Source organism: Panthera pardus, unplaced genomic scaffold, assembly GCF_024362965.1.
Source record: "Panthera pardus isolate Hobbes unplaced genomic scaffold, ASM2436296v1 HiC_scaffold_20, whole genome shotgun sequence".
Classification (NCBI taxonomy): Eukaryota; Metazoa; Chordata; class Mammalia; order Carnivora; family Felidae; genus Panthera; species Panthera pardus.
Genome location: NW_026526766.1, coordinates 58,554,223 through 58,572,226, shown reverse-complemented (window position 1 = coordinate 58,572,226; position 18,004 = coordinate 58,554,223). Strand labels below are relative to the sequence as shown.

At 34.6% G+C, this 18,004-nt stretch overlaps 1 protein-coding gene across 3 annotated transcripts in view; it reads right to left on the bottom strand.

Moving 5' to 3' along the window:
* ZCCHC7 (zinc finger CCHC-type containing 7) overlaps positions 1–18,004 on the bottom strand; it is a 251,668-nt gene that overhangs the window by 11,243 nt on the left and 222,421 nt on the right. For all 3 annotated transcript variants that reach the window (XM_019454473.2, XM_019454476.2, XM_019454477.2), the window contains exon 6: positions 17,996–18,004. This exon is cut by the window's right edge and continues 27 nt beyond it. In XM_019454473.2, the coding sequence (XP_019310018.2) occupies positions 17,996–18,004 (9 nt within the window). The remainder of the gene's footprint in view (positions 1–17,995) is intronic.

Sequence of the window (18,004 nt, the reverse complement as noted above, 5' to 3'; positions counted from 1 at the left end):
TAGAGCACCAGGAAGACATGAAATTATTAAGCAGAAATTATTTTTCCATCTTTGTGTTACTTGATGTGACACAAAATTGCAACCATGAGTATATATGTGGTTTAAGAGAAAGAAATCAAAGCAAGAGATGTGTCATGGATGTGAAGGCAGAACACATAATGTTTTGAGGAAGAAGTTGTCAAAAGCTACTGGTGGGTTAAATAAGATAAAGACTATGAAATCCACTGGATTAGCAATCAGGAAGTTGCTGGAGACTAGAAACCATTGTGAGCAGTTTATTTGAGGGGTAGAGATACAAGCCAGACTGTAACGGGTTTATTGTAAGTAGAAAGAACTGAAGAACAAAACACTGACGACTTTTTCAAGATACCAGGTTGTGTATAAGAGAAGGGAAGGGGACAAGTAGAGCAGAACAAGTTCAAGGACGCCTCCATCAGTGATGTTTACCAGAGTGCTGGGCACATGGCATAAGCATATACAAGCATTCTTTCATTAATTTATTCAAAAAATAATTGAGTGCCTAATATATGCCAGATATCTTAGAATAGATTAGGTAACTGAGAAGTCAGACAAAAATCCCTGCTCACATCTCCCACGTTGGAAGACAGATAAACCAACAAAACACACACACACACACACACACACACACACACACACACACACACACAATCGGGTAGTAATAAATGGCACGCAGGCAATTAAAATAGAGTTAAAGGAATGAAAGTCATTGGTGGTGACTTAAATTGCATTTTAGAGAAACTCTCACTGGGATGGTCATTTCTTGTGATAAAAATACCCCCAAGTATGCAATGACTGGGGAACAGCATTCTAGGCCTCAGGCATGGGGACAGGGAATGCAAATCTTGGAGATGCGGGTAAATTTGCCATATCTGACTATCAGAGAAATATCTGTAAATTTGGAAGTGTAGTAGGTGAAGGAAGAGTGGGAGAAGAGGAGGTTCTAAAGATGGAGAGGGACTAGATCGCTTAGGGCTTATCATTCAGAATGGAGAGCACTGGATTTGAGTGGCATGAAAATCCACTCTAAGGCTAATGGTAGGTGCTCAAAAACTAGTCGGTGACTGTAGGCAGAGACTATCACTGATGATAAACAGAATTATCCACCCGCCAAATAATAAACATTCTCTGAAAGACTTATGTTTATAATTTTTCAATGTTTTTTTTGTGCAAATATATGGTAATTTACTGCTGAGGCAAGATTTCTAGATTCATTGAAGAAAGGAAAATATGCTCACTATGTTTATTCCGCTGGAATAAGAAATTCCATTGGCTCAAATCCTATGAAAAAGGACAAGATGAATCAGGCAGTAATGATTGGGGAAGGAGGGCACAGAAAGAACCAGAACGAGATGGATATCCAGACACTAGAACTTTGGTATGGATGCAAATAGGGATTTCCTCACAGGAGAACCACTGGTGTCCCCATGGCACTGCTGGCTTTTCCTCAGGAATACAGAACACAGGAAAGCCACACTACTGTACAAGTCTCCAGTGGTTCATTCCCATCGCATCCTCTCAGAGTAAAGGCCACTTTTACTTACTCCTGCCACAGTGCTCCTGATACTCCTTTTCCCATTTCACCTTCTCGTGTACTAAATTGGTTATCATGTCTATTATCTGCCTCCCCATTGCTGGAATGTAAGGTGCACAGGGTAAGAGATCTTTTAGTCCACTCTGTATCCTTATGGCAAGAATCTAGACTAAGTGTTGGTGAACTATGGCCGACAGGACGAATCCAGCTCATTGCCTGTTTTTGTATAGCCCATAGGCAAGAATGCTTTTACATTCAAATGGCTAAAAAAAAAAAAGGATATTTTGCAACACATGAAAATTTTATGAAATTCAAAATTCAGTGTCTGAAAATAAAGTTTTATTGGAACACAGCCAGGCACATCTGTTTACAGGTTATCTAAGGCTGCTACTCTTTTCTTCAATTCCCTACATCACCCAGTGCTTATCAGACATTTCTCCAAAGAAGATATCCAGATGGTCAACAGACACATGAAAAAGATGCTCAACATCACTCATCATCAAGGAAATGCAAATAAAATCTACAAAGAGATAATACCTCACACCTGTCAAAATGGCTATAATCAAAAACATAAGAAGCAACAAGTGTTGGTGAGGATGTAGTGAGAAAGGACTCCTCTTGCACTGCTGGTGGGAATGCAAACTGGTGCAGCCATTGTGGAAAAACCGTATGCAGGTTCTTCAGAAAGGTAAAAATGGAACTACCCTATGATCCGGTTATCTATGGCTACTTTTCATGCTACAAGAGCAGAGTTATGACAGAGACCATATTGCCTGCCAAGCTGAACTATTTACTACTTGGCTTTTCATAGAAGAAGTTTGCCAATGCCTAAACTAGAACACAGAAAGTGCTCAAAAATAGGTGGTGAATAAGTAGATCTTAAAGACTCCAAAATTTTATAGAGTGGACATGAGTTATACAGCCAATAAATGTGTTTAAAGTAAATTCAAACACTGAAAATCTCTGCAATATTTGGATGCAGAGCAAAAGTTTTATGGAATTTCTTTGCATTATTTTATTGCCTAAATTAGAGGAAATTACAGGTAGTCCTAATGTTGTTCCATCGGCCTGTGTCACTCTGCCCAGATAAACATGGTGCACTCCTTCACCTCCTTCAAGTCTTGGCTCAAAGGTCGTATTAGTAATGCTTTCTTGATCATGTTTTTTAAGTCTGTCAGCTCCCTCCAACTGGTGTTCCCTACCCTACTTCACTGCTGTAAAGAAAAAAAAACAAAAACAAAACTCCATGTCACTTATCACATCTCCCATAATATATTTTGCTAGTTTGTTTTGTCTATCCCTCCACTTGCATTCCCAGACAAGAAGGATGTAAGGTCTGTGAGGGCAGGGATTTCTGTCTGTTTTTTGTTCACTGCTATACCCCAGATCCAGGGACAGGGACAGGCATATAGTAAGAGTTCTGTAAATGAGGTAATGCACAGGTAAAGCACATGACCCATAGTAAGCATCCAATGCATTTTAGTTATTGTTAATAATTTGGATGCTTTGGAAAACGATATCAATTGTCTTATGTCATTAAAGGACAATTTATTTTTTAATGTTTATTTATTTATTTTGAAAGAGAGTACCTATGAGCGGAGGAGGGGCAGAGACAGAGAGGGAGAGAGAGAATCCCAAGCAGGCTCTGTGTTCACGGCACAGTGAGTGAAGACCTGGAGACGGGGCTTGATCTCACAAACCCTGAGATCACGACTTGAGCTGAAATCGAGTTGGATGCTCAACCGACTGAGCCACCCAGGCGCCCCTAACAGACAATTTTTTAAATTATGCTTTGATATATTAAAAAGTCTGCATGAATTAATACAGCTTCCTAAGCATCTCCCCTACTTCGAATTGAGAGTGTGGTACATACTCTGGCAGAATCAGGAGAGAATTAGTAATATAAAGAGAATAGGAATTCAGTTTTATAGTACCAGAGATAGAGAGATCCTTCTTAATCAAGACTTTGAAAGCATGTTTCATGTTGACACTTTATTTTTTTTTTTTGACACTTACTTTATTTTGAAAGCATGTTTCATGTTGACACTTACTTTATTTTGAAAGTAATTTCATTCAAAGAACCTTAAATTTAGCCCCACTGTTCATTTATGCCCCTGGATGAAGTGCAAACATTTGGATGTTCATTCATCTGAATAATGTCACTAGTTAAAAACTTCCATTATTACTAATAAAAATAGCAACAGTATTTATATTGTGCTATGAAATTCTAAACTGTTTCACAATAATTAATTAGTAAATGACATGACAAACACTATCTACATACTCTCATTTTAATAAACTATCATGTACTAGGACTTAATAGGAATGCAATCAGCCTAGATCTTACCTAATTAGAGAACATTTCTGTATTAGAATATAGTACTGAAAACTCAATAATGATTTCCAGTGGACAAGTTCTCATACTGTGATCTAACAAAAATCTTACAGCTATTTAAAATGTTAGAAATATGAATTTGTGACTACTTCTGCCTTGGAGCATGTCTTTATTTTTAATTAACAGTAAAGGTCCAATTTAACACAGAATATGTCAACTGATTAGCTCTAAGTTCAGGGTTCTGTCATACAGTCTATATTGTGGATGAAAAGTTAAATGTAAGGGAATGAATGTAGTCTTTTAGAACTTTTTTAAAGTTAAACATTTATCTAGAGACTTTGACCCAATGGGTTACCAAGTGAACTATTTATGAAAGCAGCTCTTTTTTTTCTTTTTTTTTTTGTTACAGACATTTAAATAATCTATATTTGTAGGGTGATATCTTGGAGATTACTTTACTATCAATATATAGAAGTAATAACCTGGTAGATAGCATTACCTATGAAAGGTCCATCCCATCTGCTATTCTTGCTGAAAGCTTTTCATGCACCAGTAAACTCAGTAAATATCAGAAGATAAAGCATAAGCCTACCACGCCACGGATTTACTCCTAATGTCTCCTCAAAGTGCAGCCCGATGCAACGATTACAAATGATTTTCTTCTAATGTCATTTTACATAACCCTTTTTTCTGCATGAGTAGTTAGTGCGGAATGAATGAATGAATGCCATTAAAACAGTTAATCATTATCTGGGACACTGGCCTTACTCCCTTCACAACTAGGAATCTCCATGACAAAGGCCAAGAGATCAAAACGCCAGAGCTGCCTCAGTGTCCTATTTCCAACAGTAATTTTTTATGCAAATGAACCTGCTGGGCATCTCCCTCTGTGACCTTGAGCTGCCCTTATCTAAACTGACTTTGATCCAATGAGGGTTTGCATCTAGTTGAAGCTCATTACTATATAGGATATGCAATCAATTTCACTAATTAAAGGGAATTTTCTACTCTTGTGAATGCAAAATGGACTTATTTTTATAATTACACATATGCTTAAAGACTATATGTTTTTATTAATCCAATTTGTTACATGAACATATATTAAAAAGCAAATACATTAAGTACTTGGGGTAAATGTATTCATGACCAAATGTAATGTTTAATACTGAGCTTAGCTCCAGTCTTTCTGGACAAGTCACATTTGTTCATAGACCTCTTAAATCGATATGCTTTTCATGCTTGAGAACGACCCAATTCTTTGAAAATATTTCCAAATCAAATTATTCTTTCTAATAGCACAAGCCTCCCCCCGCCACCCCAATATTCATGTATTAAAAAAAAAATCCAACCCAAGTATTAAATAGTATTTCCCAAGAAAATGTTACCCCAAATGTTAGGTCATCATGGTCAAAGTCCATTGGTTGAAGTGACCAATGGCATGAATTTAACAGCTGAGCAGAAAAGTTTCAACTTAAAATATGTATTTTTTCCTCTTTAAAGATATTATATTTATTGCTTACTCTAGAGATCAGATATAGTTTATTTTATTTAGTTTTATAAAGAGTATGCAGGGAAAAGAGAATGAATGCCCTCCCTTTCCTTTAGTATTGTTTACAATATAAATTCCAGTGAAATGTAACTGGTAGGTATTTAAGATTTTAAAATCAAATCTGGGGCCTAAAGGAATGCAAGTAAGAAATGTAAAGGTTAGGCAAATAGTTGTGTAGTGAACTGAACTAAAGCTGAGTCTGTGGCAAGGCAAAAATGATGATCCCAAGATCCCAAGATATGACCAAAGATACAAAGGTCCTGTCCTCCCTTGTCAGTGTTTTTCTGGGGCCAGTCCTCACACCTGCAGATGAGGACATTAGGTCTGTTCCAACCACGGTTTGGGACAAAGTCTTCCATTTGTAGACCATTCTGGCAAACAGTCACGGTATTACTTTTGACGAATACTGGGAGGAATTTTCTCCCCAAACTAAAGGTTTTGAAATTATTTTAAAACAAAGCCTCCTTCATAAAGTTTTTTAAGCTTTCTTTTTTTTTTTTTTCCCCAGGGAAAAAAAAATTCAATTGTATTCCAGAGGACATTGCTACTAATTTCCCCTACATCCTAAAAATGCCATTAAAAGTACCATATATAATGATACACCTATATCTTTTATGTGTTAAAAAAAAACTATGTCATGTACCCAACAGACTCCCAATCCATTGGGTAATTCCTTAATTAGGCAGATTTTTGAAACATGTATTATGTACACAACAGACCGGAACGTCTCCTTTGGAGCATTTTCTAGTCTATCGGGTGATTACATCATTAAGCCACACATGCTACGTAGAAAAAAATCCTTATGAAAATTCATGAAAAAATGTACAGCACATCATTAGCATGCAGCAGACGTGTATGCTTTTGATATTTTCTCTGTTAAAAAAAAACTACATGAAATAATTAGTCCAGGTCATGAAAACATGAGAAAGGTACCAGACACTGGTGAAAATGAAAATTGCAAAAAATTGCATCTCTCATGGTTTAGCTGAGAGTAATTTGCTTTATTGGAAAATGGATTCTAAAACAGTGTTCATTTGAACTACAGCAGAATGAAAAGTGTTGCTTTATTGATTTGATATTTTCTATACACATCTAACTTCCTCCTTACACCTCTTTCAGATACTAAGTTTTACAAACCAATGGGTCGAAGGGTGCAAATGACCAGTGGTAAGACCATTGATTATTCAAGGGCCTTTCAGTACTGTGTGTTTGTATACATGTATCTTCATTTTATGTAACCAAGAGTGTAAGGGATTGCCTGAGTGTATCTTTTTCACTAAGTTGAGACTATACTAAAGGAATACAAAGAGAGGTAAATTGTTGGTAACTCTCAATACTGAAAAGACGGTATATATTCACAACATTAAGCATTAGGCAAAAGTCTAAAAGGCGATATATATGAAGACTAAAATAAATGAAGCACAGGTTTCATAAAAAGAAGCTATTGAACTTATTTATCACTTTTGTTTTTGTAAATGAGATCCCACCCTATATTCCCTCCTACCCCCCCCCCCGAAAAAAAAAAACAACAACAACAACAAAAAAAGAAAACCTCAGTAAGCAGAGAACAATGAACATATGCAAGACAGTAAGGATCACAGTAATTCACTCCCTGAATGCTCCAAATCTTCATGGCTTAAAAAGCATCCCAATTTTCTCCAAAGGTAGTGGCATTTATTCACTGGGCCATAGCTAATTTTACATGGAATGCAAAAATGTTAGTTTAAGTTTAATTTACCACCCTATTTAAATATTTCCAATGTAGCTCTCAAACTGCAGGGCTATCCCTCCGTCTATTTTAATTTTAAAGTAAGTTAGCAAAGGCTTCCTTCTTAATCCCCAGGGACTACCTACACAGTGACACGAACGCGCAAATTTATGACAGCAACATAAATGCTCTTCTGAAGTAATGTGCAACATTAAGTGAAAATCGTTTCCTGGAAAGATATTATAGGTATCTATATTTTATTTGCCATCTTAAACATATCTGGGTCTTTATGGCCTTATTTTAAAAATGTATTTCCTTTTTATATTTCCTGGTGCAAATGGACTGCATAAATAAGCAATGTGCTATGAGGCTTCAGACCAGCCGATAAAACCTTTCAATTTTCATGCCAGCTTCTTCTTTTGTAATTCAAATCCGCCTGGAAACTGGCAGCTCTGAAAACTGAAACAAGCGCTGCCACAAATACCTTGTAATGCTATCGACCTTGTCTGCCCGTGCAGTGAGAGCGGGGGCCGCGGATGTGTCTGCAGCCATCCAGATAACACAACTCATTTTTGGGGGGGGGGGGGGGGGGGAGGGTGGGGATAACAGGAGCCAGCCCCAGACTGTGCACCAAAAGCAGTCATTACCAGGCGCGCTGGAGAATAAGTCTCTTCAAAATACACAGTGCATTTAAAAACCACATATGAGGCTGAGCCACTGCTGTCATTACCAATTTTAATTTCGCTCCTTCAGTTTGCCAGCCAGATAAACTCTTTAGTGCTGTTTTTTAATCTATTTGCCACATTTTAGGTTTAAGATTATAGTAATATGGACAGGAGAAGGAATCACTTTTAGGGGAAATAAAGAAATAGATCCGCTTATCGGCGCCCATCAGAAAGTTCATTAATCAGCCAGGCTTTGTGCCCTCTAAATTGAAAGGTTAAATAATCCTCTCAGGAATATTTCTCGGCCCCTCCGCCAATTGTCCGGAGAGGAGCTGCCATTCATAGCACGCGGGATCGGTGACAGGGTATCTTACCACTGTTTGGACCCCAAACAATGATGGACAAATGGCCTGGTTTACAAAGAACCTTTTAGTACGCGGATGGAAAAGGGACCACAAGCTTTGAAGCAGGGTGGAGGGATGAGGAGGGTGTGAAGACAGGATGTGGGGGAAGGGACAGAAAAGAACACATACATGTGTGAATCCATGGATACTTCATCTGAAGGTTTATTGGGGTAGACTATAAAACATAGAAACCACATTAGTATATATCTTCCAACCATACGAACTACTTAACATATTCAAATTTGCTTATATATTTTGCATATAATGGTATATAAACCATCACCGGAAAACTGTAGAATAATAGAACTGTAGCTCTATTATATTTATTAGCTACAACACAGAGGATTCAAATAAACACCAGTATTTTCATTTTTACCATAACTTCACATGACTCACAACACACAGCATTCCCCCTCCCCATCCAAACCCGCTTATTCACGTGCAATACTCTTAACCGACAGTCACAAAGGCAGAGAACTCCACAGCTGGAAGGACCTGTCTAAAGAGGGGGAAAGTAATGCTTTTTTTGCTTTTACAATATGCCCTATCTTAGCTCCTGCTTGTCTTTAAAATAAAGAACAACAGGGAATAGGAACGCTCTTTGCAAGAATACAAATCACAGGCATTGAGAAGATGCTTAATTTTGTGTTGTCTTTTTTGCTGGACCTATATGAGAATAAAAACAGTGTAGAAGTGATGGAGCTCTTACACCTCCACGTCTTGCTGTGAAATCAGGCTCGTTTCTGGCATCAGTCATGTGAAGGCATGAAGCAGTTTTATCTGAAGTACAAAAAAACTGATATGCTATTTTCACCTGATTAACATAAATCCTCTACCCCTATAGAATTGGTTTATGTGTGAGTGGGAATTACTTGATTTCATATTAAAATCAATATATATATATATATATATATATATATATATATATATGTATAAAGCAAAAGACTGATATAATTTCATTTGCTTATGATAGATGACTATATTCAGATGACACTGAAGTTACCATTTAAGAAGTGAATGTTTACTAATGTATATAATTAGATCATATATTTTTCAAAATCAGTATTTCTTTACATGGCACAAATTTTATATAGTCATTTTCATTAGGAGAAGTAGCCTAAATATTTTTTGTGACCTACTTCTTAAATGTCTTTATAATGATTTTTTTGAGCAAATCGAATTAAAAAAAAAAGTTTGCTATACTTAAACATTACCTACATTTCTAGAAAGGACGAGGATAAATAATTAGAAAATGAAAAGCGAGGTAAAAAATTTTGTTAACAAAAGACAGTGCTTGTGAGTATTTTAACTTCAGTAATTATAAAAAGGAAACATTTTTAGGAGACAGAAAGTAAAGAGGTCATTATGAATCTCCTCATTTTAGGTAAACAATAGTCTTCTCAAAAGACATTACAATAGTCTGAGTTTGGGCTATTAGCCCAGAGGTCATCTCTACAGGTGCGAGGCGTCTATGGGTTTGCTTTATTGGAGCTCACACAGTGTTGAATATGGGCTATGTGCTAAGTATTGTGCCAAGTACTTTACACTTATTGACTCATTACATACTTACAACAAGAAGGCACCATTCCCATTTTTCAGATGAAAAAACCAAGGATCTTAGAAGCCAAATATTTTAACTAGGTTTGACTATCTAGTAAATTAAAGAGACAGAATTTGAGCCAATGTCTGATCTCGAAGCTGGCATTCTTTTCTCTGTAATAAACATTCCCTAGTAATTTCCTCCGGATGAGTTTGCCACTCCAAATCAATTTTACTGCATGTTTCTTAAGGACTTTAGTAAACAAGGAGGAAATGTGGTATAGTTATAAATAAAGGAAATGGGAGAGATCCAAGAAAGATAAATTTGAGATTTTACTGTATGAACAAAGTTAATAAATGATCCAAAATTTAGTTCCCCTAAGTGAAAAGAAACGTGGGGGTAATCCACAAATACATGTAAAGAACAGTATTTATATAAAATCGGCATTTATAGAGATGGGTATATTACAGTTATAAAGATGACCTCATAATCCATATAATAGATTTGATTTCATATGACTTTTGAAAAAAGGAATGAAACTAATGTGGTAGCTGGGGTGCCTGGGTGGTTCAGTTGGTTAAGCCTCCAACTCTTGATTTTGGCTTATGTCATGATTTCTTGGTTCATGGGCTTGAACCCTGCATCGGGCTGTAGTGCAGAGTGTACTTGGGATTCTCTCTCCCCCTCACTCTGCCCCTCTCTCACTCACACATGCTCTCTCTCTCTCAAAATAAATAAGTAAACTAAAAAAAAAGAAAAAGAAGGGATGCCTTGGTGGCTCAGTCAGTTGAGCATCTGACTTCGGCTCAGGTCATGATCTCACAGTTCATGGGTTTGAGCCCCGCATGGGGCTCTGTGCTGACAGCTCAGAGCCTAGAGCCTGCTTCAGATTCTGTCTCTCTCTCTCTCTCTCTGCTCCTCCCCCACTTGTGTCCTCTCAAAAATAAATTAAAAAAATAAAAAAAAAATAATTTGGTAGCTTGATTACCATTTGACACACACACATGAATTCTTTTTACAAAGCTAGCAGGGATTTCTGAACATTCCCATGGAAAAACTCCTATTTGAAATGTGATCTACCAGTATACTGGTATATCAATTAAGGCAAAGGCTTATATTAATTCCAAAGATACTAAAAAATTTTTTGATCAAATGGTCTCTAAACATGTGGCATTTTTCTTCATATAATATTTTTGGTATTTCCAAAAAACTAAGGACATTGGCCCTAAATGACCATTGCTGAGTTCAAAATAGTTGAAAAAAAATTACAAATGTACAAAAACATAACTCCCATGACTTTCTTGTATGTGGAGATCAAATGGGAAATGAATTTCAAGTCTAAAATCTGACTGATTTTATCAATAGTTCATTGACTTTTAGTCATTTAAGAGATTTTGCTTTTAAAATCTTAAACTTAATTCAATTTAAGATTACTAATACAGTTTATACTGTAACAGAAAATACAACACTAGTTCAGAGAGACTATTCATATCAACAAGTCAAGGGATTCTTTCAGGAGTCTTTTCGTGAAGATTATTCAAATGATTGACCAAAACCCTTAAAGGTTATGGTTGATCATGACTGTGAGTAACTAAGTGATTCCTAAATACTTAAGACCTGTTAGGAATTACTGTAATCTACCATGTCATTTACATGCATGACTACTAGAAGGAAAGTTTAATACAAATATTACTGGTCCAGTATGCTTTATCTACTTTTATTCTTGCACTGGAATGTCCAGAGAAGATTATGATAAACTCAATCAGTTGGAATATATTTACTTAAGGAATGACATGAATCACCTGTTCAAAATACACATGAAAAAGAATCACTTAAATATACTAAAAGCATTCTACATACTACTTCTACTCTCTTTATGTATGGTTAACGTGACCAAGAATAGGCATCATTTAACATTCCAGATTTTTAAACTACAACTTACTTTATAGTCAGATACTATACAGTATTAAACTGCAGTTTGAAAATTTTCAGGCTACCTGTTTATATTCATTTTTGTTATAACTATTTAAAAGTGTAGAATTGTGAGTGAAAAACACTCTTTAAAAGTGTAGAGTTGTGAGTGAAAAACAACAACAGTTTTATTTGGGATTAAATGAATAATGTATGTGTTCCTCAAGAAGAATAGGCTTTAAAAATGTTATATATGTTAAAAATATAAATACTTACAAACAGAATTTAATCACTACAGAATTTAAGTATCAATTTAAGTATCAAAAAGGTGAACATACCTAGGGAAGAGAGAAAAGGGTAGTAAAAAGTTCAAATGTAATTTATATCTTTTTATCATCCTCAGGAGAAACATTTGCTAACAGAAAAGAAAAGGAAGACCGTAATGAGTATTCCCTTAAATTTTTAAAACAGAAGTAACACTTGAAGCCCATACTGTAAATATGTAAGTCCTAAATATAATGAATGGTCTTTGCCCCCAGCTACTAAAGGCAGACAAAAAGGGACAGGGACTGTCAAATGAGAAAAGTTAGTTGTTACAGTAGAGCTTCAGTTTCAATCAGTTCATTACTGAACAACATGTGCTACCAAGAAAATGAGCAGAAATGATGAGGGGTTATTTGGACATATCTTCAGATATTTAGAAGATGGCAAAAACACAGCTGCATCTAGGCCAAAACATTTTTATAATGAATCTTTTAAAAATTGTGTGAATGCTGCATACTTTTCATTGCCTGATTACCTGAAATACTTATATTTACAACAGAACTAATGTTATAAAACACTTGATAATAAAAATATTAACACAGGAAAAAAAACATACTCAAAATACGCCATATTGATTTCTCATTTAAAACAAATTAATGTTTGCATTAAAACATTGATAAAATAAGTTGGAAATTTTCTCTGAAGGGGATGACACCTCAGTATTTCTTAGAAAAGAAGAAAGTATGAAGGTTTTCCTACGTGCTTCAATAAATACAAATAAATTTAATATCTAAATCTAAATTTTATTCTATTCCCATTTATAAATAAGTTTGTGTACATACAATCTCTAAATTTCTGAGGATAACACTGTGAGAGGAAAAATAACATGTGCATTTGTAATTCACAGTGTTCACTTTTTCCCTCTTCCTTTTACAGAAGCTTTAGAAAATTGCTTTTTGATGATTTAGCAAATTGTATTTATTTTTAAATGAATCTCATTTATTGAAATTGATAATTCCAGGTTTCATTTGCTTTGAAATTGCATTTTCCAATTGCTTCCAATGATAAGTTCTAGAAAAATGTGGTCCAGCATGACACTGAAATAAAGACTTAAAAATAAAACTCAGGTGACCTACTCTGTAAGTGTAGTAATTACATTTATAGTAAATTCTAAACATGGTAAGACTGAAGTAAAAAAATTGCTAGCTAAATGTTGACACTAAATTCTTTAGAGAACAAGTTGAGTACTTAAATAAATATAAAGGTATTCACATAAATTTTCCAACTGAAAAATATTTTACAATTTTAGTCACAGTTCAAACGTATCTTCTCTGTCACCATATATGAAGTATTAGAAAACAGTCATCAGTGCTCATTCAGAAATTCTTTTTATTCAGATGCCAAGTAACTTGAAACATAAAGCGGTCTGATATATTTTATAGTAAGTACTACAATGAGAAAACGGCCCCGAGGTACTACAAAACAGTCCTGTTCCTTCTGAATCATCAGAGCATGATTACACTCACCTCAGCAGCATTTCAGTGTTAAGGACATTTTTAATGAAAACTAAATCTCTGAAAATTTGACAGAGATGTAATATCTCAATAGCAACACTTAACCAATCAAAACACTGAAATAGCAACACCAGCTACAGAGGGGGGAACCCCTACAGTTTAAACAAGGGTGCTCCTGGTTCTTGAGGCAGTTGGCAAACTGAATTGAACTAGCAAAGTAAGAGCTTCCAAAATGAATTTGCAAAGTGTTAGTTTATGATAATCTGTATGCCAGGCCTCAAGATATGGTACAAGAAAAAAAAAAAGTTGATTTAAATAATTCTAAAACAGAGTGAGGCCTAGTTCTCACTCTTCTATGGAGTTCTTCTAACACTTTAAAATACAACGTGTAACCAGTTCTATTTTCTTAAACACACACATGAAAAAAGACATGTCACTTGGTATCTACTGTGGATGGGGTTCTTGCGGGTGTTGCGGTTCTGCTCATGTAGCCGAAGAGCTCCCAGAAAGAGGTGTAGGACTCCCAACATGTATTCAATTAAGAGAGAAAGAGGGACTTTTTTTCCCCCACAAAAAGAAAAGATTCTGGCTTGAGGCTGACTTTTGGAAATTTTGTATTTTTAAAAACCCACTTTAGTTTTAGGCAGTTAGAAAACTGTTACCCATCCTACCTTCATCACAATTCTAGGATAAAGACTTTTGGATAACTATAGCCTCACAACCAAATTCCACTTTATTATTCCTTCCTTTTGGACTACAAAACATCGCTCTAAAGTTAAATTTAAATCTGTTCATATTTAGGGTTACTTACTTTAGAGTAACATTCTTGTTTAGTGTAAAACTCTCATTTCCATAATGTGAAAACCCAGAAAACACATTTCTAAAGTAATGTTTCCAGGTAAGGAGAGAAAACTGAGTGGTAAGATGAAACAATATTGTTAATTATGGTCCACGCTCTGACACTCAACTGGTTCAGGTAAGACATTATCGATTACTAGTAAACTCTGGTCACAAGCTTTTTCCTAGGCTAGACGGGAAGGCAAGGAAACCATACTCCTTACCGTTTCCCTGACAGCAAGCATTTTACTTTTTGAAGTGAAGTCTAGGCATTTGAAACACTATATATAAAGAAACCATTTAAAAGGTAATTCTTCAAAAAAGGTTACATTTGCTTCCTATTTAAACTTTTAGTTAAAGTAAAAGGTGGTAGGTTGTAACATTTTAACAATGCACACAAAGCAATCCAGGCGCAAAATTAAACATAAAAGATGCATTGTCCTTTTTGATTCTTAACACACACACAGCCCCCAGATAGCAAACTCCTGGTTACTTTTTTAAAGTAAGTAGATTAAAAACAAGATTAACAAAATGTCCAAAGCATGTCAAATTATAGCCTCTACTAGTTAAAAACTCTGTTGGTTGTAAAACTCTGTTGGTGGCCATTTTGGCCTAGGATTTTTAATATAAATGAAACTAGAAATGACGGAATGGGGGAAGGGGTTTTCCTTCTTGAATAAAGAGGGAAATTTTTATCTAGAATGAGTTATCTGAAACATGAAAAAGAATATTCAAAGTCAGGCTTTACCAAAACCTGAAAATATAACAGAAAGTAAAATACAAGAACAATGCTACAGTATTGAAGATTTAAAAAACGTTATAAACATTTCTGAAGGAGGTAAATACATAAATTGGGGAAATTATTTAATTGCTAAATAAAATCATAGATTTTTCTTTTTCCTATGCAGAGCTCCAAAGCGATCATCTAAAGTCATTAAATTACATGACAATTTTATAGCCATAGCCAAATTAGTTGTTATAATATGCATGCACACACATTCACACACACATCTATCTATATAGTATCTTTTTATTAGAGTTTTACTCTCATGTACCCTTTAGAATGATGGTCTTAGTTTTTTGTTTTTTTTTTTTAATGTAGTGAAGTCCAGTCAAGTTTGGCTAAAAAGCTGTTCTATTCAGATACAAGTTGTTAAGAAAACTTTATTTCATCTCATTTAATTGTTGAAAATAGTGAACATTTTCTCTTCTTTAACTTTTGTCTTACTTTTAGAATGTGTTTTAAGAAATTTATGATTTGGAACATTTTGCAAGTCTACTTACACCATTCAGCTTCACCACCACTGTTGTGTATTTGAGAAATAACACTCTATTTAACTTATAACTTTTTTTTTTTTTTTAAAGAAAGAGAGCAATTCCCAAATAGACCTTAAATTACAGTTGTTAAACTTGAGGCTGTGTAAATGTCCTTCTAGTCCTACTGATAAAAACCAGATAAAAGTAACTGAAAAGTTCTCATTTTCAAACTGGATATACTAATCAATTTATTCCCCCCAAAGCACAGCTCATTTGGGGTAAGAAATGGACATTTTGGGTTAGAAAAACAAATTGATCAATGATTAAATGCGGAAATTTCCAGAGTTTTAGGAAGAGTGGTTTAAAGGAATGTACAGTGGCAATTCTAACCTAGGCTTCATTACTTGGTCATTGCTGAGTGATGCCACATTCACATGTGAGGGCTACTATAAGTCAATAGATGGCAGTCCATCGCCTAGTAAAAGAGCTGAAGATGACTAAACTCACCATGCATCCTGCTTTTATTCAAGATTAAATACTGCTTAATTACACACATTTGGATTTGCCTATCTACATAATTATTTAACTTTTACTCTAGATGAAAATTGATACTGATATATACATGTTTATAAGTGTACTAGCTTAGCATGTATATTTGCATAGTAAACGAATTCTAAATTACCAATTACTAACTTCAACTTGATAATTATAAATTGTGATAGTTACCTTCAATATTATTTTGAAAACTAATCAGAATTCCAGATTGAGAAAAATGGATTTTTCAAAATAATTTTGTTATACCTATGAATAGAATATATTGTAACTCTCTAAAAGAGAAATTCATTTTGTTTTCATTTATTTTTTCCCAACTATTCTCTTTACAATTTATGTTTTTCAAAAGCTACACTATTAAACAAACCTTCAAATATTTGTTATACTAAATACCAATTTCTATTCTTCTACGACAGCTATATTAAAGAATATAGGTGCAAGTAATGAAAACAGTGGCTTTAAAATAGTACTTCCCACATGTCAAGTTTTCAAGACTGGAATTCTCTAACTTAGGGGAAAAGGGAAAAGAAACAGTGTCAAATCCATTAGGTTATAATTTAATAAAAATACTGATTAAAAAAACTGCTATATAATTACAAAAAGTGACTATCATTTTGAAAAATATGTGACTGGATTTCAATCAAGTTTAAGCTATAAGGATTTCACCATAGTATGTTAGGATAAAAAAATTGCTATATAAGTATAAATACAATGTATCCATAAGAGTTACACCTAGAACATATATGTGTAACATATATAGAGGGATACGTGCGTGTGCGCGCGCGTGTGTATTTTGGTATAACACTAAATATTTTCACAAAACGCAATTTGGGACTGAAGGACAGTTGAGGAATTACAGCTTTCTACTGAGAATCTTTACGTAAACTGAATAGTGATAACAATATGAAAACAAACCATCGAGCATTACTCATTGCTTCTTGGGCCTGTGACAGTCTTATTGGTAGTCTGAGTCACTGCTTGGTTTACTTTTTATTTCTACAAGGGGAGAGCAGTAAGAAGACATGTTTTGTAAAAACTTCGTCCTTTCTATTTTTACTGTCTTCCTATAACCAAACCCTCTTAATATGTTAAACCTTAAGGAAGAGCTTTTATAATACTGTTGCAACTGCAGAACTACAAGAATACTTTTTATTATCGCATCTTGCGCAGTATAACACATTTAATATATTAAAAAATGACTACTATGGTGAATTATTGAAATTATTGAAGCTGAATATTAAAAATAAACTGACTTCATAATATCGAGCACTAGCCAATTGATTCCATAGTAAATTATGTTTTCTACTTCTACTTAGCCTAAATTCACAATAAAAGGAAACCAGAGAATTGAATAACTTGAATGGTATTAAGCAGATGTTTATACACTTTGAATAAGTCAAGAGGAGCTTAAGGATATGACAGTTGAATTGTTCTATGCAAAAGATACACTAAGCTTTTCTTAGCTTCATTAAAAAAAATATGTGCAAAAATTTCAATAAAGCCAGAAAAATGATTATGGAAGATATGATGGACTGTATGCTTAGGGACCGTAGATAATACAACACTTTAAAGACACTGGATTACTATTATTTTTTATGGCTCCTAGCATACTTTTTCCCTTTAATTTCATGAGTGTAGTGTAGGAAGACGGAGAAATATCATGATGTAATCATTAAATGATGTGAGTAATAAAAAACAAACTCTTTTCAGAACAGGAAGATATAGAACAGAGCAGTGGGCAGGGAAGAAGAGAAAAAGTATATTATTGCTTTCTCAGTGCAAAAACTCTTGGATGTTTATTATCTTCCAGTAGAAGATGCTTGTCTATATTTTATGGTCAGCAGTTCAGAGAAGGATAAATAGGCTAGGTCTTGGGGAAAATAAAAAAAAAAGGTGTTTCTACTCACCGTTAGGTG